Here is a 27,074-nt window from a genome sequence, read left to right on the forward strand (position 1 = left end):
GCAGCATTATTAGCAGTGTAAACGCAAAGGTAGAGTTTAAAATCACTTTGTCGTCAAGTTTAATGCAGGCTGTCTTTACCACCAAAATTAGCAAGTCATTTATTCACAACTGTATTGCTGCCCGTGGAGGCATGAATGGTGGTGACCACCCTTCCTGAAATGATTTGCTTAAAGCTATAATCCATACAGGCAATAGCAGAGAATGCATTCTAATCATTGGTCACTCTTTATGGGGTCCCTAAACCAACTTTCTCCAACAGCTGTTTGATTTTGTTTGCTTTCTAATACTACATGTGTGTCACTGGGCTGTTCTCTCTTTTTTTCTTTTTCTTTTTTCCTAATGCAGACAGTGATGTTCCATGTGCAGATTCGGACAGTATTCTTTCAGCCACACTAATGGAAACAAGGAATCAAGAGGGCTTAAATTATTTGGTATTTGTCAAAGAAGGCAGCCAAGATCAAGGAAGCATCAATTCTGCTGAGCTCAGTTGAGTCTGGTTCTGTCTGTTTTGAAAGACAGAGGCAAAGAAGAGAAAAAGCTCTACCAAAGAAGACATAAGCCAAGGAAAATATTCTGCACATCTTCATAATTACAGAGATATCTTAAAAAAAAAAAACAGCAACTCTCTAAAACTCTAAACCTACCAGATAATATCATAAGGCACCGAATCATGTGTAGCAGAATAAGACAACACTTACATATCTTTTGATTTTCTACATGTTATTGTTTGGGTGTTTCATAGGAGATAAGTTTAAGGGAATAGAAAACTGTAATCGGACAGCAAGTGGTGTTGTTGAGGTGTTGATTAAATTTATGCAATCACATATGCCTCAGACACAAGCACTTGTTTCAAAGAGGGAGTACTGCTATGATGTTTCAAAGAAGAGACCAACTCGGTCATGAAAAGAAAAAGCAGTTGAAATCTAGCTTCATTGTGCACACACAGGATTTTATAAATTGAAAATCTAACAGAAATTCTTGTTTCATGATCTCCAAATCAGTAAGCAGTTGATGAAGGATGACTGGGTTGTCCACCGCTGGGAATGTTCTATTTCACTATTTAATTTGAACAAATGCTTGCAATCATCTTGAATGTTAAGCTGCACTGGGATGGTTCTGTGAAATCTAGACAGTCCTGTTTTCTTATATTAGTTTTCCTTTCTAATGTTCATCATCCTTGCTTATTTTTTTTTTTTTATCAGGCTGGGTGAAGTGAGATACTTTTCCTTTGACGATCAGGTCAAAGTCCGTAATAAAATGATATATAAATAATTACTAAACAAAAGACAGCAATAAGCTTTTGGGAACATTTCATAATGAACAAGTTTGCAAATTCTGCAGAGCTATTCACTGACATCTGTCACGAGGCTAGAAACGTGCTCTGATTTTATGCAAATATTTGATAATGGGGGACACTAAATAGCTGTAGAGGCACTATGTGGTGGCAGAATGTATACATATTTTAGATGTAACTCCAATGAAATCAAGCTTCAAAAGTTCCTTAAATGGAGATCCAACACAGATGAACAAGAAATATGGGTTCTGGCCATTTTACTCAAACAAGATAGAAATTGAGAGCTTTAGAATTAGGATTCTTCAAAGTCTTTGACAAAGCCTATTCAAGCAGTCTATAATTGCATAAATATTTTTTCTTCATCTACAAATTAGTGTACAAGACAGATTTGCTATTAACAATTGCAGCACTTTGTTATGCTCACCAGACCATGAGTGACAAATTAATGCTGTATAATGTTTCCTTCCTCTTTGAGTGCTGCTTGATTGGTTATACAGCCATTCCTTTCATTTCAATAACCTAAATATGAATGATGTTTACTAACTAGCAGCATGTGGTAGCCAGAAACCAGGAAGATCCCAGTTTTTAGTCTCTGTACCTAGATGACTTCGTGTGTGTGCGTAATTCCACTTAACTTAGGAGGACTGCTCAGTCAGCAAGCCACAAACAAAGGTTTTGAAAAATGCAGGACTTCATTTATCTTTTTCTTTAGCAGGAGAAGCTTCCAATCCTGCCAAATTTTTGTTTAGGCAACGCATTTCACATTGTGACTGCACCTGAGATGTGATAACAAGAATCATGCAAGCAGAAATCCAATGTCCACTGTACACTGATACAGCTCTAAGCATTACTCCATTTTCCCTCACTCGTTTCCCTGCCTTAGAGAAGTAAGAATGCCAATGAAACTATTCCACTGTGTTATGGTAAAGCTGAATTTGATGCGTGCAAACATCCATCACCTACATCCACCCATGATGCCACCTGCAAGGAGTTTCTTAATCCCTCACATTTCTGTATCACACTTCTATTTGCACATCTTCCTGATTTCACCTTCTCTATCTCACTGACATGGTGCTTCCTCTCTTTGTTCAAACTCTTCTTGATGATTCACTTTTTACTCATCAACTGTTATTCACTATCAGGAGGACACCTCTTGCCTTCAAGCAGCCAGCCCCTGATGGCAGTTTTCATAGCTGCTTTTGGAGCCAGCAAGGGAGACACACATAACAGGTGATAAGAATGAAAGACCTTTCTAGTGCTTTGATGCTGTGCGAGCACTTTTCAACAATAACTAAAATGTTAGTGTGTTATCAGTATTGTTTTGGTTGCAAATATAAAATGTAGCACAAGGCGTACTGCTGTGAAGAAAGTAAACTTCAATCCAGAAGTGTCTAAACCTGCCCAAGAAGAGGGGGCATGTGCCCCCAGGTGCTGATCAGGGGATGCCCTAGGTAAACCTCTGGGACAGAGCTGCTTATTCTCTCAGGCTCTTCCTTGTTCCTTGATGCCAGTGCAGACACTTGGCAAGATTACTGAGCAACAATGGTGAGCATGCTTCAGGATGTGATACCACGCACAACCAATCCACAAGTGCTGGGCTCTCAGATGGCAACAACTGAAGTCTGAGCTGTGCTTGGACAGGCATACCGTGTAGCTTTAGATGTCTTATTTAATCTCTCAGCTGTATCCATATGAATGGATGAAAAACATTTACTCTTACCTATGAATAGTATTTACTGCAACATAATATGAATGCTGTGGTTATTAATTAAAATTTGTAAATGTGAAGAGCCAGGGCAGATGTAATTTATTTACTAAGGCAGCATTTTCAGTGGCATCAATTCTAGATCTGCAGTCTTCAGTCCCCTTGGTCTACAGCAGTTGGTAACACCTGACTACCACTGCATTTCTATTTTTCAGGGTTGCTTGCAAAAGCTTGTGAGCAGGTATACACACTAATGACCAGATCTGTCCAAAACCTGTGTACCTCATACTTTCCATCTGGGACCATAATCAAGATCCAACAAAGGAAAAAACAATGCTTTATGACAAAAATATTGAGTTCTTTCTGGGTGAAAGATAAAGTTATGGAAAGTCTGTGCATGTAGCTGCTGTTGAGAGATATGCCAGGCTTCAGTGGCATCACTTGCTCATCCCTATGCACCAGAGAGGAAGTGCTCAGCAGTTTGGCATGAGGTATGGGAATGTGGTTGTCAAGAGCTCTGAAGAAAAGCTTATACAGCCTGAAAAGAGGATTTTTTGAGATACAAAAGGAAAAAGATATGACTGAAAAATATGATGGGGCTGAAAAATAAAGGGTGTCAAGATGAAAGGCAAAAGGTTGTGCAGTTACACCGCTAACACAACGGTTTTCTATTAGTCTCTGTTATTTGCAAAAACTAAAAAAAAAGTGGCGGGAACAAGAAACTTAAGTTCACCACAGCCTTGCCTATCAGAGATGCGCAACCAAGAGCCCAGGGCTGAGACTAAATTTATTGTTCCTCAACTTTCCTGGTATCCTAGATAACAGAGACTAGTAACATCCTCCAGATCACAGGGCTCCTCAAAATTTGTTCCTTCACCACTTTGCACTCTTGCTTCCTACAGCTGTTTCCAGCAGAGAAAGTTTTGCCGTCTATTTGGATTAACTGATGTCTCCAGGTTCTGTCTTTTATTTTCTTCTTTTTCTTTGACATCTGTGGCAAGCGGCCTATGAGGGTTTGGGTCCTCAAGTGTGACTTTACTGAGCATAGCCTGGTGAAACTGATCCTCTGTGACTCGGTTTTAGGACTATGCAATTTAATAATAACTGTGAAGGAAAGCTTTTTTCTAGACTCATATTTACCTCTTTCTACACAAGCTGACCTAAATTCAGCTACAGTAGACCTGAAAATAGTTGTTATGGAAAACAATGTCTGTAAAATAGCCCTGACAGGTCTGTTAATGATTGAAAAATTCTAATTCACCTTCATTACTTTTAATTGATTATTGAAAGGTTTTCTTACACAAACACACTGGAGTGATTTGCAGGAGCTTGCATACCAACTGGATTTTTCAAGTGATCATGGCTCTATTTATAATGACACTTGGCACATCCAACTGACATTATGTTTTACCTTTAATAAATAACCAGAAACCCAGTGCATCAAAGCCAAGTGATGATGCCAAAATATTGTCATTATTGCCAGTGACATGACTGATGCTGCTCTATGAAGTAACCTTTTTTATAATGTGTTAACTTCTTCAAATGACGTCGTCCATTTGGAGGACGTTCATCACTGCCTTCTATCTTTTACGGTAAGAATGGAGCTGTAAAGCAGCCACTCTATGTTTGGATACCAATCCCTTTTGCAGTGCTGTTGACATATCTGGATCTTCTATTTCCTGCTTTTTTTTTTTTCCCTCTCCTATCTTTCCTGACAGCACAAGTCACTTAGTGCTTCTTAGAGATGAGGCCACTGAAATGCCTTTATTATCCTTAGCGGTATAGTGAGCAACTACTGGATGAAGCCTCTTCATCCATCCTGTAGGAAACTCAGTGGAGTTTCAACATTGTTTGGTAGCATCAAAATCTCATGACTCTGACTGATCTGCTGGTGATTTTCTCTTCACATACCCAATTTTCACACCTTTCCAGGAAGGCTGACAATGTGTAAGTTCTCAGTAATTTCCAGTCACAAATATATACAGTTTTCCCTTATAGAGCAACAGGAGAGGCAGAAGTTTGGGAATCACAGAATTAACCTTTTATGACAATATCTTTTCTCACATCTTCAAATTTCTTCAATCTGACATCACCATATCCCCAAGGATGGAAACCTAGTCACACAGTGCAGCCTTGTGTTTTTCAAGTAGAACCTTGCCAGCTTTGTGCTTTCAACATTTGTCTGCTGGCACAGTCTTTGCTATCTTAAGAGAGGTATCACTGCATAATTTTTGAGTCTGTTGCTTAAAGCACCTAAATCTACCTAAATCTACTAAAACAAAAACTACTGGTCGTGATAAGCCACAGTCGTCAAACACATCTTCTTGCCTATCCCACTCAGAGATGGCTCTTGGCTTTACTGGTAGCATCACCAGTTAGATGCTGTCATTTCTCTTCACAGAAGCAAGCTGGGAAGGAACTGTTGGTCCTACTTCTTGCCAGCATTCAAGGTTAGCATTAAATTGATACAGACATAAAAGTGGAGGGAAAATGATACATTTAGAAATTCCTTTAAAAGTCTTTGTGCACATAATCATTAGTCTTGCAGCAGTAAGTTTAAGTGGTCACTAAGGGCAGGGTGATATCTTACCAGGGAAAGGGTTTGACCTTATTGTAGCTCAGTTGTCATGCCTGCGTGCACTAGTCATACTGCCACTGAAATGAAGCTTTCCTACTCCTGACTTTTGGGTTGCTCTTTAATTTCTTCAGATATTTTCTCCAGGGAATGCTTTCTGAAATGCCTACCTGTCTCCATATAGAAATTAATTCTATTCTTTGGTTCATTTTTGTATTATTTTATAAGTAAAATACTCGATCTTGATGGAAGCACCACAAGAAAAAGTGGTGACAAAGTGTCTAGAGCTGCAAATGCTCTATTGCTACCATGTTTGAACAGCTGTGTTTTGGCTCATATCATAGATTCCTGCAACTTCAAACTAGTATATACGTTTCTGGGGCAGGAGAAGCAAAAAAAGAAATGTGAGCAATCAGATGGCTTTTAGAAGATAGGCCTGTATGTAAAGATGTTGGATTGTGACTAAAAAGGCACGACTGTTACTCTAAGGACTATACAAACATAAAAATTGCAAATTCTGATTGGTTTACATGGTTTTTCTTCAAACTGCAAGAGTAGCAGGTTAAGTGGCAAAGCAAAACGATGTGCCTTGCAAAATACACTCCCAAAGTGGGTAAAGAATACCAAATACAAGCCCCCTCTTAAACACAGGATTTGCATTTTCTTAGCAGAATAAACTCTTTGCCTCGACTCTCTGTACTCTCACTGAAGTGGAGGTCATGGCTAGTGACAACTGGGAGCTGTTCCTGGAGGCTTTCTTGCCTTTTTAGGTTATGAGGGTCTCTGTGTGTTTAAGATAATATGACTGACAGCTCCAGTTCGGCCCCAATTAGCACCCTATAATTTATTAGCTTCTCCTTTCAGATTATGCGCTAACTTCACAAATATTTCAACCACGGAAACAGCAGCTATCAAGTGTCTCTTTCCTGATCCAGCTCACTGGGACTGCAGTTTAATACAAGGAGGGAGCTGTGCAGGTCCGTCAAGAGAGAATAATCATTTGAGTCTGTGTGCAACTGGGGCTGTCGCAGCTCTTTAGGACTTGGCCTGTGGCAAAAAAGGGTTGTTCCCTTGGATGGAGGATTAGGGCTTGGTTCCTGCCACAGGGGTATGGTGCAGGATTGAGGCCAATAGGCTGAGTCTTCTGGACAGGGTCCGTGTCCAATTCCATTTATCATAGAAAAATCTGATGCTTCAACTTCATACAAACAGCAGTGATAGGAAAGTCTGTATCCCTCCTAATGTTGCTCTTTGCTCCTCCCAGCTGCAATGTGGGGCCAGAGTAGTATGTGTAGGAAGCGACTGGGTGAGGCAGGAGAACAGATTGGGGGTGAGATGCAGAGTCAGGGCTGAGGACAGATCCTATTTGGTATTTACAGTGCCTTTACCATGAATATAGCTCAGCAACTGGCACATCCCTAAAGAAATGATCCAGTCCCTTGGTCAGCTGTGGTTCTGTGGGCTGCAACCAAGCATGGCCAAGGGAGCTGCTTATGAATGAGTATGATGCCCAGAGGTGTGTACCCTTGCACCCTGCATCCCTGCACTGTGCCCAGGCTCTTCGAGTGCCTTCCGCTTGTCCCACAGGACCTGGTGCAGGGATGTCAGGGGTAGCAGGACAGGGACATGGCACCGCAGTGCCTCTCCATTACTCTCCATTTGAGCGCAGAGTTTTGATGCACAGATTATGCCTGGTTAAGGAGGCAGTAGAAGGTGCACTGCAAAGGTAACTTCTTCTGTGTGATTTAAGATAGACATGAACAGGGGAACCTTGATAGCATGAGACGCTTGTTGGTGCAGTCAGTTTAAAGAATAGTCTTACCATGCTGGGAACGAAATTAACAATAGAGTTCCCACAGCTGTAGTCCCAAAGCTTGGGGGTTGACTGAAGTAAAGCTTTTTAAAAAAAAAAAAAAAATTTATTCTTTTACTTTTTTATTTCTCTTTAACTTTTTCTTTTCTTTTTGTTCTTTATTTTCCTTTTCTTTTCCTTTTTTATTTTTCTGCTGCTGAGCAAAAAAGTTGGATTTTGATCTCCTACTTGCATTTCTCTGTGCAAAATTGCCTAGCCTACAAAATAATAAACTCCTCCAAATAATCACAACTTAAGTTTCCTTCCCCTGCTGCAACTGCTCCTCTGGGTGGCAGGCCAGGGAAGCCAGCCAGGACACCACAATCCCCCAGAGGAGCTGGCTCACCCTTCGGTAATCAAAAGGGCACGTTAATTACAATCCTTGCCCAGAAAAAGATGCATGAGAACTGCCAGTCAGAGTACCCTATTGCATTCAAAGCCATCAGCAGCATTTTCCTCCCTTCCAGGAAGGGACCAACCTTTAAGCCCTTGCTAGAGTTTGTCATGAACCTAAATAGGACTTCAAAGGGAAGGCGAGAAGGGACTGCAGTGCCTCCTGACCCAAGGAGGAGACAGGGCAGATACATTTCCCCAGAGATGGGCAGCACACAGTCTGGGGGAGGTGCCGGGGATTACTCAGGCTCTCTTTCACCCTCCCCGCCTCTTTTCCTCCTGTCCTTTGCTGGGGAATCCTACAGAAAATGCACTGCAAAAGGAGGTGAGAAGTAATCAGTGTTGCCCTAAAGCTCTTCAACATTAGACTGTAACTGCAGGGACACATATATCTACTTATCCAAGAGCTCTCAGATGCATTCTTGTATCAGCAGCTACGTTGAAGCAAAACCCTCATCAAAATGAAGTGGAGCCTGAGATGACAAATATTACGTCTCATCCCCACTTCCATACTTCCCTTGACAGATCACTGGTAACCTCAGAGTTCATTTGAATGGTATTCCTACATGCTTTGTTAATTTTCAGTTATTTTCAAGATGAGAAATAAGCGTCTGCAGTGAACATGCCCAGAGCTCACTTTGTGAACTCCTACAAACCTCCCTCACTTGGCAGCAGTGGATACTCTCACAATGCCTACTACTGCCATGCTCTGCAGATTACACCCCTCTGCTTTTTTTCCCTGGACTCTGCATGAACAGGTTGAGAGCTGTGTTTGCTCGGTTGCCTCAGCTGGGCTCTGTTTATCAGTTGTAGTGAGCAGTCAGAGAGCACAAGCTGGGGCTAACCTCTGCACGACACTTGGAAAGAGGCAGGAGGAGGATCTGCTCCTCAAGCTGCGGGACTGGGGACTCACAGCTCTGCTCTTTCTCTGTGTGACAGACAAGACACACAGGTTTCTTTTGTATATCCAGATTTCCTGCAAGCATTCATGATGAAGCAAGTAATAACCTATAATGCAAGGAGGAATAGAACAGACTTCCAAAATGGCACTGAGGTTATTTGCACTGTTACTGCCTCAGGAGCTGTGGTTCCAGTCTGCAAAGACTCATGGAAAAGCAGTAATGTAGGTGCTGTGAGTGAGTAGTCACCCTGGAGTCAGAATAACACAGGGTGAGCAAAACTCTGCAAGAATTAGCCAGAATAAGGTATCTGTGTGTTCAGACTGTAGAACATCTGAATAAGGAGCATTTTAAAAAAGTCACTTGCACATCTAACAGCTTGAGCCATGATCTTGACTTTGGTGTTTGGGTGCTTTCACAATACAGCAGCAAAAAAGAGAACAAATGTCAAAACCGATATTCATGTATTCACTGCATAAATTCTCAGGCTTCAAAACGCTCACAGCCAAAATGAATTGTAAATGCCAATGAAGTAAATGACTGGTTTGTGCTCACATTAATATTTCCAAACATATTTTGGCAGTATTGCCCAGCCCTCCTCATTATGAATTGCACAGGAGAGGTGGAAAAAAAGGGAGAAAAAAGAAACAATTGTGGGAAAGCACAATCAATGATAGAGCCAGATCAATGCTTTTTTTTTTTTTTAAGACACAGAAAACCTTTAAAAACAGCCTAAAAACCCCACAGGCAAATGCTCACAGAATGACCCTGTTATCTCCAAGCCTCTGCAGCAATAAAGTTAAATGCCATTTTTAGTTACCTTTCTCCTGCAAAGTGTTGCTGTCTTCTTTCTTGATAGAAGCCTCAGAACATTTTTGGTTTAACTGGTAATATAAATTCTGGAGTCCTTCCCTTGCTCTTTACAGATTGTCTGGGCTTTGGCTACTTGGAGGCTGAGGGCAAAATGCTCAGGGGTATGTCTGGCTAGAGGAATCATGGCAGTTCACCTCCTGTCATTTGCTGAGTTCTGGCCGGAGATGCTCTGCACACATTGCTCCTTGCCGAGTTATCACAATATTTACTCACACTTCTTCATTGTACTCTTACTATTTTTTCCTGGAAATAGAATTATTGCTGAGTTGAAATCTAAGAGAAGCAAGTTTGAGTTATTCATAACTCCATTTCTGACACATGGTGACCATTATGCCAGATTATGTGAGAGTGTCAGAAGATAAGAATTCTCATCACAGCACAAAAGTCCATTTTCTACTGCTTCTCCTAGTGTCAGAGGATAGCGTTAGAACTCTCCTCTTACATGCATTGAACTTTGTCAGCCTTTGAAGATATACATTAAGAAAAAACAGAAAAAAATCTCAAAAACAGAGTAGTGTTGTGATCAGATGTTTTGCCTGTAAAAAAGTCATCTTTGAAGTGACTGTTGCACTGTTTCATTAATTATAAATCACTGTGTAATAGCATCTTAATTTATCAGTGCAATAGCAATGATAAATGCTACATTTCCCTCTTCTACCAGCTTCATCAAGAAACGTCTGTTATTATGGAACAGTCCCTTTTACTTCAGCCCATCTTGGAGATATATCATGCACTAAAATGTAGTACCAAAACAATCCTGTGATTTCTTATCTTTTGTACTTATTGCTGTATTTTTTACTCACTAAGAAAAATATTTTCAACTGCTAGTATTTCTAGCTATCTTTAATGCAAAGTAGTAAAATAACTCACTCCATTCACAAGGCAGGTAGTTTTCCTATTTTGTTCTGATGTTTCCACTTTACTTAATTCCTCTTATTTAGCTTTAATTCTTCATAAAAGCACACAGGGTGAAAGAAGGAGATACCTTTAATGCAGCTTTCCTACTGTTAAATAGATATCTCATTCCCCTTTTCAAAAAAACAAAACAACTATTAAAGTGACAAAATGACAACAACAAATAGACAAAGAGAAATATTAGAGGCAACTCAGACCTATTGTCCATCATGTGCCTTTCCTTCTGGTGTTGCCCTAAAAGGCTGTTGGGTTGAGGGAGAGCTGTTCTTCACAGGTTTCCTTCCCTCCCCCGCTTAAAGAGGGCTTTACTTTCACCAGAAAATGTTTCTTGAAGAAAAGAAGAGCACCAAAAAAACAAAACAAAAAAGCCCACAACCAAACAACTGTGATATATCCAGCACAAGTGTTGTGCCGAACTCTGAGAAGTGCCACCTTGCTTTTCGTCTTTCTGGGGTTTGAGCAGCTGTGTGTGGAACAGCTGCATCATTGCAAGCCCAGGGCAGGTGGCCCCAGCCAGACGCTTGCCACTCACAGCCGCAAAGCTGAAAAATCTGACCAGTTCCTTGATAGTCCGAAAATGTTTGTGAGTTCCAGTTTCTCCTCATTTCACTTTTCTATGATGGGAAATAAAAACCCAGTTCAAAACTGCTGAGTGGCTTTTCCATGTCTGCGTTCGAGAAATCATTTTCACCGTCATAAAAAAATATTCACACCACTAAAAAAAACCCCCATGATTTCCTCTGCCCCCTGTACGAAGGCCAGTGGTTTTGCATCACCATCCATGACATCATTTGACTCTTTTAGAGAAGTCTAACTGCAGTTCTGGGTTGGGGTCTGCTTAAATAGAAGTTCAACGTCTTTGGCTCTCTTCTTGCAAGAGAAGGATTTTCCTCTCTGAAACAAGTCCAAAGTGCCATCGTTGCAATGCCAGGTCCTTTTAAGTCCTGTTGTCTTTCCAAGGGCTGCGGGGCCACGGTGGGCTTGGAAAAGGGCAAAGGGGATGTGAGAGTCTTTGTGTCAGCACATCAGCTCAGAAGAGATCCACCACAGAAGGAGTAACGGCGAGCTGCAAACCAAGATCAGAAGCTGTTACAAACTGACCCGATTTCAGCTGTGAATGCCACCATGTCTATACAGGCAGAGATCTACAGGGGAGAGCCAGGGGAAGAAGAGTGAAGGACAGCTCTAAAACCAGTATAGATCCTTGCTTTTATCCTGAGGCTGCAAACCTGAGAATGGAGAGAAGAAAAAAAGGAAGAGAAGAAAAATAGGTACAGGCATTTAAGGACAGAGAAAGACAAACCACATTTCTGCCAGCTGAGATCAGAGAATCTGTCTGAAGCCTGGGCTCCCCAGAGCTCTGAGAGGATGAGGGGCAAGGAGAAGAGCCTGAGCTAGGCTGGAGACACACACATGTCCCTCCTGCTTGAAGTGAGGCCACCATAAGGAGCTGTTTGTGGCTGTGATAAACAAACTTCAGCATGGAGAACTGTGATCAGAGCGGATTTCCTTGCCTCTGCAGCCACTGACTTCAGACCTGCCATGGCTAGCTATCACCACTGTGAGCACACAGCCTTACTTCAAGGCACCCCACCAGGCACAGGGTACCATTACTAGGGGAAAACCATTGCCCTTTTTGCTCAGCAAAAGCAATTGTGCTTTTCTCCCAAAACCTGCAAGAACAAAATAAACAAGGTGAAGAGGCGGATCATGAACCTTCGAGGGGTCTAGAAATGACGACAGAATCTGCTGTGGCTGCCCTCTCTCCTGCCTTCAGAGCAACCTATGGGGAAGCCAGGTGGTGACCTTTGCGGTGGTTCAGTCCTGCTCCCTGCTCTCGCTGCTCCAGGCAAGAGCAGGGCCAGGACCAGGACAAGAGTACCTTAGAGCAATCTGTACCTCCAGGGCATGGTTTTGGGTGCCAGAAACTCAAAGGATATTGGGGAGGGTGGGGTGACGTCTTACTCTGCCTGATCCTCCCTCTTCCCATCCTCACTTGCCTGGCCTGAGACTGTGCAGAGGTCATGTATCTCCCATGCGCTTTCCACCCTCAATTTATTCTCCCACAGCAGCACCCCAGCTGCCCCACAACAGGAGGTCTTTCCCTACTACTATGGATGGTGTGGAGGCAGGGTGCGACTGAGCCAGTGGACCCGAAGCGACAGAGGGCAGCTCTTTACCTGTGTCTACATTGAGGCTGAGGCTCTGTGCCATTTCCCCCGCTGCATTGGGGAAGGGTCCTGGGGTTGTCCAGGCCGCGGCAGCTCCCGCCTCGCTCTTGCCCAGTTCACAGGGGGGGCTGACCGGTGTGGGCACGGAGCCGGGGGTGAGGCGGTGGGGACGGACAGAGGCGGTGGGCACCAGGAGTGAGCCGTAACGGGGGTCGAAGTGGGGGCCGTAGACCTCGTGCATGGTGGCAGGGCGGGGGTAGGCGGTGCTCTGTGTGCCGATGTAGGGGTGATGATGGTGCTGGTGGTGGTGGTGATGGTGAGCGTGGTGCCAGGGCTCCGGGCCACCCTGGTGCAGGTGGCCATGCAGGGAGGCGGGTGCGTAGGGGTCTGCAGCGGCAGTGAAGGGCAGCTCGCTGTGAGTGGCAGCAGCCAGGGGGCTGCTCAGGGTGGCCGGGACCGAGGAGGGCTGGTACGTGCTGTTCCAGAAGGATGGCGGGAAGATGCGCTGGCTCATTGGGAAGGAGCCATCTGGGTCAAGGGAGCAGGAGAGAAAGGCAGTAATGAGTACACCCAGCGAGCCCTGATTGCCTTTCTCTAGGGCTCTGCCCCTCTATGATTCTCCCAAACCAGCCTTCATATTCCCTTTACCCGCCCCAAAACTGACAAACACAGGAAATTGCTCCCAACAGCTACAGATTCCTCTGCAGCTAAACATACAACACACCTAGCCCAGGGTTTATCCATGAAACCGGAATCATTTGCTCCAGGTTTCTCTATGTATGTATTTGGGGAAAAGGCTGTTATCTAAGGTGAGGAAAACATCTTTTCCTCAGTAGTGGAAACTGAGTGAGAGCTATTACACATCACAGCAATGTCCAGGGTTGGACTTTTCTTGTTTGTTTTTGTAGTAATCTTATGCCCACTCTGGCCCTGCCAAGGAAAGCGGCTGCTGTGGGCAGGAGCAGCGTGAGGTGCTACTAAGGGCCAGCCTGAGTTTTCTAAATATCTAGGAGCAATTCCTCATCTATTACACCGGACTAACGCCTGTTTCTTGGGTGTATCATTAACACCTTTTGAAAGCACTGCAGATCTTTGGAGACTAGCAGGGCAAAGGAGAAGGACCCTACATTTTCTTTTCCGGGTAAGCAACATGTGAGATAGACTAGTTATTATTAATAGCACATATAGATGTTTTATGCATTATTAATTGGGATTAATTGCGCTATCCCTGAGACAGTGACAACTGTCTCCGAGACAAAAACACACTCCTGATACATGTTTGCCAGGGAGATACACCAGCTCTGCGCCCTGGCAGGAGAAGGCAAAGTGGTTCATGACAATCAAAGAACTCTCTTCTCCTGCCATCAATTCCAGCACTGAATAACTTTCATCCATGAAATATTTAAACTACTTTTTCATTCTTAGAAACTACCGGCAGCAATTCATGAAGGGGCTGGGAAACTGGCCTTGGCCGAGTGGGTGGCCCTGAGGGGGATGGTCACCAAAACTGCTCCAGAAGAAAACAAGTGCCTGTCCTAACTGTCTGATGGGTGGAGGGTGGGGAAGGTTATTCCCCTCTGCCCTGGGTACCCCCACGGGCCCATCCAGGGTGAATTGGGCATGGCTATGAAGAACTGCACATCATCTGCGGCCTTGTCTGCACAGGGCTGCTGCCATGGGCAGGTCTGAAAGCCCTCATTTTCAGAAATTTAGGGTCCTTGTCTCAACTCCAGCAGCAACCAGGGTGGTGACACACGTAGGGTGAGATACGGGGACACACACAATCTGTTTTTTAGGAATGAGAAGCTGGTAAGATGGTTCCCACATTTGCTTTTTTTTTTTGCCTTGTTCCCATTATCTGCGCTAAACTTCAATCTGCCCGGGTCAGCAGGTAAGCCGGTTGCTGCAGCCACGGTGGGGGAGTCCCTCCACCAGGTGAGTCACCGAGTGCGTGTCTTCACACGCTGCGGTGTGAAGGCTATTCAGTTCCCCCACCACCTCCCAGGCTGCATCTCCCAGGATCACCGCAGCCTGCCGTGACCTGAACAGGTTGATTCTATTATTTTTCCCCCGAAAAGGGGGCAGCCCGCTGGGGTCCCGCCGCCGGCGAAGGTAAGGAGGGAGAGAGGAGAAGGGAGAGTGGATGCGCGGCGGGGGAAAGAATCGGTGCTGGCCCGGAGGGGACCTCGCCGCCTCTCGGAGCCCTTCCGCGCCGTGCTGCGCCCTCACCCCGCCAGGAGCCGGCGTTCCGCGCTGCCTTTGCGCTGCCGAGCGAGAAGCTGCTGGGCTGGCTGAGCGCCCGGCTGAAGTGCTCGTCCACCACGGCGCTGATGTCCCCCTGGAAGTAGGTGAAGAGGACGCAGCGGGAGTTGATGTACTCGGCCTCCGGGGGTCGCTCCTTCTCGGGGCTGCAGTCCTCCTCTTTGATGCTGGCCGCAGGGTGGCTGGAGAAGGAGCTGCTGGCGCTGCTGCCGCTCTCCGGGGCTTCTTGCATTTTGGAGTAAAAGGCGAGTTTCTGGGAGGGGGGGGAGGAAGCAAGGAAATTAAATATTGCCGGTCAGGCAGCGCAGCGCAACAAGGTACGCTGGCCCTCCCTGTACCAGCCGGAGCGCAGCGCCCTGCTCGCTCCCGCGATCTTTCCAACAAGATGCAGAAGCCTGGTCCTCGGCTGTCCGCCGTGCCCCAGCAGCACCCCCTACACCTTGGCTGCCTTTTTGCCCTACCCCGGGGAGGCAGCGAAGGGGCTGCCAAAGGGGCTAAGGGTCCGAGCCCCAGAGGTGCCCACCAGGACGGAACGGGACAGCAAGCGCGGGTCCCGAGAACGAAGTCCCGCACGAGAAGCACGGTGGAAATTCATGCGGGGCTGCCAAAGGGTCGAGGCAGGGAGTGGGGAGGCGGCGGCCGTCCAGAGCTAGCAGCGGGAGTTAAGAGGGGACCTCGCAAAATCTGCCCCAAAGACTGTCCTGTGACCCAAAGCGGCGAGTAGAAAGGGAAGGGAGAAAAAGAGTGGCAGCCTCAAACACATTTCAGGGTAAAAAAAGCATTTCCCTGGCCAGCAAGAAGCTCCAGGTATTTCCTAGAAGATTACTCTGTTTTTACTGGATCCCTCTGGGTGGGAAAACAGCGGCAGTTACGAAGTTTATTGGACGTTTCCCATCTTCTCTTTATCCACATTAGCGTGTCTGCAGCTGCCGGGAGTTTCTCAGGAATAAGCGATGGGACCCGGAGCTTGGGCTTGGCCACCGCGGGCAGAGCCGCGGGACGGGCGGCTGGGGAAGCACCGTGGGGACCAGGCAGAGCCTCGGGCCAAAACACACGGGATATTCAATAATGTCACTCCTTCGTGACGACCGCCTTTCCACTTGGCTCCCGGCTCGGCCATTGAGGTAATGATCATCCCCCTAAATAATGTCACGAAGCCGCGTGCCGGGGGGTGATGGAGGGGGCTGATGAGGGAAGAAGCCAAGGTAGGGGAAGACATCATTTGCTATTTGTAACGGGTATTCCGGCCCCGCTGCCAGGCGCTGGAGGTAGCACACAGGCCACTACGCCGTGGGCTGCGCGGAGCAGGACCTCTCGCTCCGGCCCTGGCCCTGCACGGTGGGGGCTGCCGCCCACCCCGGGCCCTGCGTGCTGCTCCCTCTGTCCATCCCTTTCTTTGTTTCGCTGGGGAGGAAGGAGTTAATTTATGGAAGGAATAAGGGGAAATTGAAAAGGAGAAACCCAGAAGGCGAAAGGGAGAGCGGTGTGCAGCAGGTGCAGCAGGGGAAACCAGCCCCGACCCACTCGGGACCGAGCGCTTTCCGCGGAGATCAGTTCCCCGCGCACGACATGACCGCGGACCCTTCCATTGCAGCTCGGGGCCGATCTCCTCCCTCACGGCCCGGCGGAGCTGCCGGCAGAGCGGCGCTCAGACGCGCCTCCCCGCCACGAAGCGCCCTCGGGTCTCGCAGCGGCCGCCACCGCCGGGAGCCTGGTGGGGTCAGGGGACGGGCCGGGGTCCTCCCGTCGCCGAGCGGGACCCTGGAGAGGGGAGCATCTGCTCGCCCTGACGCACCGCAGGCTTCCTCCCCCACTGCCCAGCCGGGGAAACCCCACAACAGCCCAGCCCATCGCCCCCCCGCCACTTCCAGAGGTAACTCCGGAGCCCCCCTCCAAGGTGGCCGGTGACATCTCTGGCGAAGTGGCTCCCGCCGCTGCGGCCGGGATGCGGTGCGCACGTGTGAGCAGTGCCCCGGGCCCCTCCGCACCGCGGCCATCGCCGCTCCGGGCCGCCGCGCTCGGGTGGACCCAGTCCCGGCAAAAGGCGGGGAGGGGAGGGGGAGTGGGGAAGAAAGTAAAAAAAACCAAAACAAAACAAAACAAAAAAAAAAAACAAAAAAAAAAAAAAAAACAAAAAGAAGAAAAAAAAATCCCTTTAAAGCCACAGCAGGGTTAAATCGCGCTCTCACTCCCGAGGCAGCCCGCAGTCCTTCGGTCGCCGCCGGGGTACGTACCCTGCCGAGCCCCGCGCCAAGGTGGGATGCGGTTCCGCTCTGCTCACCATCGCAGGCTCCCAGATCTTCCCCCCCCCCTCTCCCCCTTTCCCCTCCCCTTCTCCTCTTCCCTTTTTCCTTTTGGTAAGGCCCCAAACGGCCATCCTCCAGACGACACCCCTCCCACCCTCTGCCTCTTCCCCGCTGCCCCCAGCGCATACCTGGGGATAGGGGCTATAGGCTGCTGCGAAGTAGGGCTGGGGAGGACCGTAGACCTGGTACATAACATCCAGACAGCTCATGGCTGGCCTCCGCCGAGAAGTGTTTTTTCCCTCATCAACTCCTGTTCTGCAGAGTTCTGCAGAGTGGAGCCGTGCTTCGCGGGAGGGAGGTTCCCGGGGGTTAAGAGGCACCACTCACTGGTGGGAGGAGTGAGGGGTGATGAGACCGCGCTCGGCTGGGGTGACCTTCCCCCCCCCCCCCCCCGCCCTCCTCCCCTGCCTGCCTCCCTCCCTATACCGCCGCTCCCTCCCGCAAAAGCTGCGGGGATGAAGGGACTCCGTGCCCTCCGAGGGAACGTCAGCCCTGCGCCCGGCGGGTGGCAGGGGTGGGGGGAGCCGGGGACAACCCCCTCCTGCAGCTGGGGCTGCCCGGGAGCAGCGGTACGGGAGGTGCGGGGGGAACTTTTGTATCCGGGAGGAACCCACCGGAGGCGAAGAGCCGGAGGGGCCCGGGGAGGGTCGGCGGGGCAGCCCCTATCTCTGCGCTGCACTTCCTTTCCTTTCGTTTCATTTCGTTTCATTTCATTTCATTTCATTTCATTTCATTTCATTTCATTTCATTATTTTTCATTTCATTTTATTTCATTTCTTTATTTCATTTCATTCTCACCACGTACGGTGCCGTTGCTGCCCCGCTGCCGGGATGCCCCTGCTGTCCTCCGCCTTGTGGGTCCCCGCTGCCGACCGGGAGGAAGTGGGGCTCTGGGAGAGGCAGGGGTCTCCCTAAATCCCACCGAGTCCTGGGACCCGCGGGAAATGCCACCGCCAAGGCCTGATGAGCCGAAGAAGGAAAACTCAGTTGCTTCCGAGGAGGAATCTCCCCAGAAACTTTGAATCATTACAAATTCCGGGAACCGCGATGCTTTTGCATTTAAGAGAAACTAAACCAACGCCGAGGGGAAAGGCACGTGAAAAGAGCAAGTTACCGTGAAGGTAAACTGGATTTACTCGCTAGCTTTCTGCAGAGTACGACACATAGAGGTTTAAACAGGTGAATGTGTCTGAACTATTCACGTTGATGGAGATGCACAGGAGGTAGATCGGTCCCTAGGAGGGGTGCGAGTTCTCATTTCAATATAAATTCTTTGAAACGTCCAGCTCCATGGTACGGGTCACACCTACTGTGAGAAGAGACGCGTTTTAAAGTGCATTCTAAGCATTTACAATAAAGCAAAAAAATACAGACAGTATGAGAGAAAGAGTATTACTTGCTTTTCCAATGCTGGCTATTTACAAAACTATGGGGAATAAAACTGAAAAGAATGAACACTGAATTAAGCCCTGGAAAATCTTTACATGATTTTTAGCAGAGAATCCTTATAATTAAAAATTACTGTTTGACTCTATTTTGTTTCCCCCAAAATGTAATTTTTTGTATTTCAAGTTCTAGGAATTGTTCTGAATGCCTGTCCTTCACCAAAACCGGATTTCAGGACCTAATGATCATATTTCATTTTGTTCTGCACTAGGTGCAAGGTTTAAAATTCATATTTAAACATCACACACACCACCCCCCACCTCCGGCCCCTTCTTGTTTGGTAAATTTACTTTTTCTACTGCATTATGCCCTGGAATGCCATGGCTGTGGGGCTCAGCCCCAGTCCCTCTCCTTTCCCCACCAGGGCAAATTTTGTCTGTGCTCAAGAAGAAAATAAGGGGGGGGGGGGGGGGGGGGGCCGGGAAAAGAACGGTTGGTATTAGGCCTTAAAAAAAGAAATGTGCCTCATACTCTATCATTTTAGCTCTCCTGAGCAGCAAGTGGATAACCATGGTACAGAGGACTCGCACTGTGGCTGGCATCCAAAATAAGGCAGTCAGCTGAAGAATAACCCTCCGCTCCTTGCAGTGAGGGACGGAGGGACCTCACCTGGGACACTGGGACCTTGCTTCCCCTGCATGTCCCTGATCCTGAGAGGTAGGGAGTTTTCCCACCTCGCAGAAACCTGTGCCTCTGTCAAAGGTAACAGTACTGTGCAGCATACCAAAAAAAAAGCCCATTTCTCAGAAGGTGAGTCTATGAACACATACTACAAAGACACAACATACTTCCCCTCCCTTCTCCAATCACTGCAACAGCAAAGGCAGGATCTGATACTCACCAAGGCTAAAGGTTTGCTTCTTGTGAAGAACAACATGAAGTGGAACAGCAACATGGGCAGCTAGGTGCTGTGATACAGCAGATGGTCTGGCTTGTGTCCCCTGGAGAATCAGTCTGTGAGGGCTGAATTTAGGGGTCTTACAGAATTTCAAGTATACATTAGGGGAATCAGGTCTAATGTGGCTTGGTATGAATTCAGTTTCTTTTATAAACAGCTGCTTGACTGTAAAACTGTCCAGCATAAGACACAAGCAAATTCCAGTGCCTGAATGCAGAGCAGTCTAACATTCATGCAAAAGTGTTGGTGTGGTTTTGCCTTCTCTGTGAAATCAGCCCTGGTATAGGAAATTATCCTGGAAACCAAGGTCTAGGAAATTGTCTTGGAAACTAAGGTCAGAAACTATATTTACTAATGATCTCACTGCATATTTACAATTATATAGAAATAGTTTTTCTTGTTCCTAACTAAAGAATTTTAGGTGGGTTGAGTCACACAAGAAACTACAAAGGCTTGGGAAAAAACAGCTGAGATGTATCAGAGAGAAAATTATGACAGCAATGAAGGAAAGCACACTTTTAGGAAGGAAGTGTTAAGAATTGGCTGTGTACTATTAAAACACTGGCATGGGCCTACTCCAGCAATCATACACTGGTAATGTTCACAGCAGAAATGCAGAAAGAAAATCTTGTTAGGAATAAAGAATGATGGGTTCTGAATAAACAGTGAGATGCAGAAAGTTACAACTCGCCTCTGAAAATGTTCTTATAAAGAAAGTCAGTGCTACCTCCTAACTAAGCTGAAACCTTTCACAAAAGAAGAACTGGGTATTACCATGAATGGCTTCACTAGACAAGCAAACACATCATTAAACAAAACATCCACATTCAGAAAGACTGGGACAAAAAAGTCATGGAAACATGATAGCGCCGGCCATATTTGTTGCTCACCTTCCCTGGAAATCCTATATCCAGTGCCAGCCTGCCAGCACCTAGGGTGCAAAAGCTTGAGCAGTGAACATCATATTCAATAAAAGGATTAAGCATTTTTTAGCCAGAAGGGACCTTCATGGTGTTGATAATACACTTTTTTAGAAGCCCAGGGAGACTTGTGCTGTTTCCAGAAAGGTACACTTTCCCAACTGAAAGATACAAGGAGGCGGATGGAGAATCCAGCCCTTGCTGCAGACTTTTGCTGCTGTGCTCAGCTGCTTTCAGTTGTCCTCACTTCCAGCTTGAGCTGGGCTGGCTTTGGTTTCCAGCTGTTAGTTTATATAATGCCTTACTTCATTTAGCCAAACAGTCCTTTTGTATGTAATATTTTCTCCTATGAAACTTATTTTATTCCACATAATAATCTTTCTTTTTCTCTTTCAGCCAAGACAGATATAGATCTTTGATTTTCTACAGCAATTTCTCCAGTCCTCATATAATGTTTGCACCTTTTTTCTTTGCACCCTGTGCAATTTTTCAACATTGTTTTAAAAATATTGATACAAGAACATGACATTATTCCAAGATGTCTTTTGCTGAAGGTATACACAAGGTAAAATACCTTCTTAGCAACTGATGCTCACAGCAGTCGGATTTTTTTGCTACAACACAATTTTAAAGACACATCATGCTGACGTGCTTTCCCACTGTGATCAGCACAGTATTTGCAGGATCACTACTATGAGTTGGTAAAAACGATGGACTGCTCAATGGTGTGGAGCTGATGGTACAGGCATGTTTCTGGCAGTTCTGGGCACTTGCATAGATGACTCAGGTTGCAAGTAACCAAGCTGAAAGCTTTGGTGATTCCATGCATGCTTATGACCCCTTTTAGAGTCATCCTTTCCAGGACCCTATCCATCACCTACCTTCCTTAGTTCTAGAAGTGTAATGTTGCAAACGGCTCCATTCATGTGCTGTTTGCTCTTGAGAGTGCCAAGAGACTTAGCAATAGACTCAGATCTTTCCATATTTCCTTTCCATATTTCCTTTCCACCTCCTACCCTACTCACCACTCTTCTTGCCCCTACGTTACTTATAAAATTTATTGCTGTGATTTTATATCAACCTTTAAGCTACCAATGAACATCTTGCACACTTCACAAGCTAGCTAATATGAATACTCCTGTATAATGTTCATATACTATACTCCTATATAGCAGTATTTATACTCCTAGATGCTAAAGATTTTCTATTGACTCCAGTTTCTTGCAATCTTTGTCCATTTCCTGTGTGCATCATTTACGCTGTGCAGTGCCCCCTCTAGGAAACAATAACCAGTTTCACAAGACTTCCTACTTCCACTGTCTCTTTTATTCTCTAAAGCCTTAACCTCTCTGTAGAATTCAGCACATACTTAACTTCCAGATGAATGCACTACCTGTAGGTTTACTTGGATCAAATTTGCCTGAAATGAATTGAGATCAATGTTGCTGTCCTTCTTTCTTATCTTGTCAGTCTTTGTGCTTTGTCTCTCTAAAAGCTTTTTGTTTTTTTAGGGCTTGGCAACTGTTTCCATGGTGTTCCCAGGGCTGGTTTTGAGGTGTAGCCTCTAGGTTTAAATTGATGCAGAAGACTTAAGGCTCAAGAGCTGCTGGCTTGGTAGTTTTCATGGACACTGTATTAACTGAAATTAAAGATAAAAATAGGTATGGTAAAATAGCACGAGACATATGTCACTAATTTCCGTGTCTCCTTAGCTGTCCTGAGGAACCCAATTTTATTTTGTTTCTAATTTTCAACCTCAGAGATCTTGCACAGTTAATTGTAATCTCCCCTTTCCTCTTTTCCTTTTTTTGTCTTTCCCCTTTTCCCCTTTCCCCTTTCCTTTCCTTTCCTTTCCTTTCCTTTCCTTTCCTTTCCTTTCCTTTCCTTTCCTTTCCTTTCCTTTCCTTTCCTTTCCTTTCCTTTCCTTTCCTTTCCTTTCCTTTCCTCCCCTTTTTCCCTGTGTCTCAAAGAATTAACTGGTAGCTGCTAATTAATCACATGTACAGACACTATTTGGTGTGCGTTTGTACATGTGACAACACGTCTACTCCAGTGACACGCTCTGCAGCAGCTGGAATGTACGTGGTGATTTTTGCTCCATGATGTATTTCCAGGGGAGCCACAGCCCGACTGAGGGTGCAGCATCTGGCGTGTGTCACTCACCCGTCCTACCCAACCCTTACGGGCTGGGCCATCACCTGTCTCTCTGCTACTGATCGCGGCAGATGAAGAGATCACTATGCAAGGCTGGAAGGGAAACCTAGAGCTGTCATGAGGGAATATATTAGCGTGTATGAGAACACACTGAACACACTGAATTTAGGGCTTGATTTTTCAATATGAAAGCATATGGAAGTTTTTTCATGTATTGGCATAGGAACAGGCAGTTTTGCCCTCAGAGGTAGAGTTGGCTGCTTGTCTGATGTTGCGGCACGTTTGGATCTGAGATGAATCACTCTGCACCTCTTTTCTCCCCTCAGCCCTGAACCACCAGAGTTCTGAGTTGGCTTGTTCTGAGATTCATTCACCAAGACACTCTACAGAAATATTTGTGTTTGTATATAAGATATGTAATACATATTTCCTCTGTGCTCAGAACAGAGAGGCAATTTCAGACAAAATGTACCTTAACAATCATCCACAAGCACACAATTGTTGTTTTTTTTTTTGTTTTACTGTACTTTATTTTATTGTTATAATATAAAAGTAGAAATAAGCTCTGTCTGAGCTCCATCGAACTGAAGCACCAGCCCTAACAATGTAGGCACTAAATTCTTGATATAATTGTGATATGTAGATCTTCTGAAATATCCAGTCTCGGTGATTTTGATGGCACATGCTTTGTTTGAAAAAAGAAAGTGGTTTTATGTGAAGGCCTTAATTACTGTAAATGCTTTAATTTCAGAAGCATCTTTCTCCTTTTGTAGAAAATATTCAGACAGGGAGGTAGGTGGCAGAGAAAGACTGCAGCTTGAGACAGTAAGTGGCTTGATGCAAAGAAATGAGACGAGCGGGTTTTTAATAGAGCACAAACAGGTAATGTGCATGCTTTTCTGTCTGTGCAGACTTCCATATAATACCAGCAATATGAAGCTGAGGTAAGGAAAAGAAAGACTCTCATTTACTTCCATGATTAAGTCTTCCTCAAGTAGACACCTTTGTTGTTCAGATGGGCAATATTGTATCACACTTCGCACAAGACAGTTGTACTTTTTAAAGGAGGATCTTTTCTCATGCTGAGGTAGGAACTTTCCTGAGTTGCAGTGTTTTACATGTACATATAAATCAGTCAGTGAGCTGGCACAGGAGGTAAGAGCCATTGATTTAGAGAACATAAGCCATTGCATACTTCTCCATTATTATGCTTTCTTCCTTAAAGAAGGCTTGCATGCATTGAAGAAATTCTAGTCTACTGAGTTAAATTGTTGGAGATACTATCTTAACAAATCAAGTTATTGACATAAAGGTCCAGTTCATATATCAAGGTAAGAGAATGCAACTTTCATTTCAGAAAGATACCCTAATTGAGGAAAACTTCAAAAAGTACTTTGAAATTTCTGTTGAGGTACTGTATTAGCTGGTAAGAGCAAAGCACATGGGGTGACAAATACCTGGCATTGCTGCTTCACAAGAAATGAATAGGCAGAACTTGATTTAGGCTCAGAATTTGGCACAAGTTTTTTTAATAACAGCTTTCAGAAATTGGTTTTAACTCAAACAGTTTGCTGCTCAGATAGAGGATGGTTTATTGTAGAAGAGGGAATAAAAGCTAAGTGGAATGGGAAGGCAGCTCTAAGCTATTCCTTTGTCCCCTGGCTGTTGAAATAATACAATAGCTGCATTAAATAAACTGGTTTTTCTGTCATTAAGGCATAAAATTTTGTTATACTGCTAGTCACAGGGACAATTTTATCAGTCTGTGTGACTCTTGTCCTGATCTACTCTACTTCCAAACTGGGAATAGACTGGGATTTGGCTTTGCTGATTTTGCTGTGTAGGGGTGCTGCTGCCTCTGGGATCCCTCATGCACCTTCCTGGGGCAGGATGGTAGCTGTTTGCAGAGCAGTTGAAGATAATTTGCAGCTGAGGGTGATTTCCAGGTGTATCAGAAACAGGCAAGAAAAGGCTGTTGGGAAAAGCCTGCCATCAACTCTACACTCCAGAGGAAGAGCAGGACCCTCAGGAATCCTTGACAGCTTCTTCCTCTCCCACACACCCTGTGCTGTGTCCCAGCCTTCTGCACTCCTGAGGACAGAAGCTTGTCTTTCAGTATGCTGTGTCTTTCCAGCCAGCACATGTCAAGCCATATTTCAGTCTCTCGCCTTCCAGCACCAAGCAAACTCCACAGTCCTCGCATTCCCACAGCACCCCGCTCCTGCCTCTTCCCATATGGAGCTCAGCTTGCAGACATGATCCAGGGAAACCACACACAGATTAATGGGTGTTGTGCTCTTTGCCAGGTGAGCATCCTCTCCCAGGATAGGGCAACTTTCATTATTCAGCAAAACACACTCAGGTGCCACTGACCTGCAAGTGCTGTTACAAGCCAGTGTTTCAGAAGATGTCTTAGAACCTCTTTGCCCTTATGGTTTCCCTGGCGAGGTAGTCTGCGTATGGTGCTTCTCTTCTTCTGGCAGCCAATTTGGGCTGTGTCCTGCTCTTCACTGGAACTTCAGAGGTTGGCTGCCAGTTCTTTTTTGTGTTACTTTTGCACATTACCCTGGCACAGTATCAGAAGTCAGTTGCCCCATAGAAGCAGAGTAGCGTTTGACACTTAGTGTTCTCCTTTTGGCCCAGTCCAGAGACCAGTGAATTCCTGCAGCTCACAGGAAAAACATGGATCCTTCCTTCAGTTCCAGCAGCATCCTAAAAACGACTGCCCCGTGGCACCCTTCTGCACCCTTCTGTTATTTGAGAAAAGCAAGATGACTCCTGCTCCATGAATTGTATCAGTGTTAATCTTCTAAATCAGTGATGTTGCCTCGCAGCTTTTACATAGATGAGAGAAAGCTGGCACAAGGGTAAAATGAACTTTCCAAAGGGTATTCAGGGCATCCCAAGACTGCATGTTTTCATCCAAGTAATTACATGTGCTTATTCAGAATCACGTTTTCTTCTGCATCTGGGAGAGTACATGCTAAAGAACTGGCTACATACTAGAAACACTAAACAGAAAAAAAACGCCATCATCCTTATCCACTTTGTAAAAAGGCAACTATATCTAAGTCAACGCATCTTTTTTAATTCAACTATGTTCCCCTACACTCACTATTTACCTTAAAATGTAAGCCTGTACAAGTTTATCAATACAGAGACAAGCCTTTTGCTTTTCAGAAACAATAAAAATTATTTAAAATGTATATGAAAACATGCACAAAATATATACAGTGGTTTTCACACTGAAGAACCTCAAATGCTTTGGAAATTGTAGTTTACAACAGCTAGACTCTTTCTAAAAATACTATTTATCCATTTGTTATCTATCTCTCTATCTACCTACCTATCTACCAAGCTACTAGCTTATTACACAAATTTCTCATGATCATCAGACACCTTAGCAGAGGGAAAGAGATTTCATGAAAAGGGAAGGTCGAGCACCTAATATCTAGAAGCCAAGCATTCAGGTCTAAAAGATATGATGGGGGAGCTTCTAAACTGAGGACTGGAAAGAGCACTTTGGCTTACTGGGGCTGAGCAGCCTGAAAGCTAATATGCAGCAGATTCATAGAATCGTAGAATAGTTAGGGTTGGAAAGGACCTTAAGATCATCTAGTTCCAAGCCCCCTGCCATGGGCAGGGATACCTCACACTAAACCATGTCACCAAGGCTCTGTCCAACGTGTTGAAAACAATTTGTCCCAGTATTGATCCCTGGGGTGCACCATTAGTCACTGTTTTCAGTCACTGCTGATAACAACCCTATGATCCCAGCAGTTCAGTCAGTTTTCAGCCCACCTCACTGACCTTTTACCTAGCCTGTATTTTACTACTTTTTCTATAGGGATGTTAATGGACACAGGGTCAAAGCATTGCTAAAGTTGAGATAAACAACTTCCACTGTCCTCCCCTCATCCACCAAGCCACGCATCACTGAAGTCTATCAGATCAGTCAGGCATGAATTCCCCTTCATAACTGTATGATGGCTAGTCCCCATTACCTTTCTGTCCCTCATGTTAGGAAATTATTTCCAGGAGGATTTATCTCTATTACCTTCCTTGTATTGAGGTAAGGCTGACAAGCTTCTGGTTCCCCAAATCCTCCTTCTTGCCCTTTCTAAATATAAGATTGATCATGTAGCAATGGGTGCATATTCTCCCTATTCTTAGCTCTTTTTATCTTCTGCATATCTAAAGTGCATGTAAATTCTAAATTCTTCTTAATTCAGACACTATAACTATTATTTGTTTAGAACAACTTACAACAATGAAACTTGAATCGTTATACCAAGATCTATTATTCAACCAATCTCAGACACTTAGAATAAGATTCACCTCTGATCTCTTTTAGGTATCCGTAACACTTCCAGTTTGCTGTTGTCTTTTGTGGAAGCGCTTGGCCCAAAG

The 27,074-nt window shown here is 45.3% G+C and overlaps 2 protein-coding genes across 5 annotated transcripts in view; one reads left to right on the forward strand and one right to left on the reverse strand.

The window, feature by feature from the left end:
- ROS1 (ROS proto-oncogene 1, receptor tyrosine kinase) overlaps positions 1-1,757 on the forward strand; it is a 72,505-nt gene extending 70,748 nt beyond the window's left edge. Inside the window, exon 44 of the mRNA XM_062632471.1 lies at positions 347-1,757. Coding sequence (XP_062488455.1) covers positions 347-492 — 146 coding nt within the window. The 3' untranslated portion in view covers positions 493-1,757. The remainder of the gene's footprint in view (positions 1-346) is intronic.
- Positions 1,758-10,325: 8,568 nt separating this feature from the next.
- On the reverse strand, positions 10,326-17,586 carry VGLL2 (vestigial like family member 2). 4 transcript variants are annotated; one of them, XM_062632443.1, is made up of 4 exons: positions 17,375-17,586; positions 14,908-15,193; positions 12,688-13,206; positions 10,326-11,573 (listed from the first exon to the last, which is right to left on the reverse strand). In XM_062632443.1, exons 1-4 carry the CDS (start codon positions 17,453-17,455, stop codon positions 11,533-11,535), a joined length of 927 nt encoding a protein of 308 aa, XP_062488427.1. In that variant the 5' UTR covers positions 17,456-17,586; the 3' UTR covers positions 10,326-11,532. The 4 variants fall into 4 exon arrangements, with proteins under 4 accessions (XP_062488427.1, XP_062488426.1, XP_062488428.1 ...); XM_062632442.1 differs by having other exon boundaries at positions 10,326-11,736; XM_062632444.1 differs by lacking the exon at positions 17,375-17,586 and adding an exon at positions 15,767-16,096 and having other exon boundaries at positions 10,326-11,736.
- Positions 17,587-27,074: the final 9,488 nt, after the last annotated feature.

Source organism: Pezoporus occidentalis, unplaced genomic scaffold (assembly GCF_034315485.1).
Source record: "Pezoporus occidentalis ecotype Australia unplaced genomic scaffold, CSIRO_AGI_Poc_V1 ctg39, whole genome shotgun sequence".
NCBI lineage: Eukaryota > Metazoa > Chordata > Aves > Psittaciformes > Psittacidae > Pezoporus > Pezoporus occidentalis.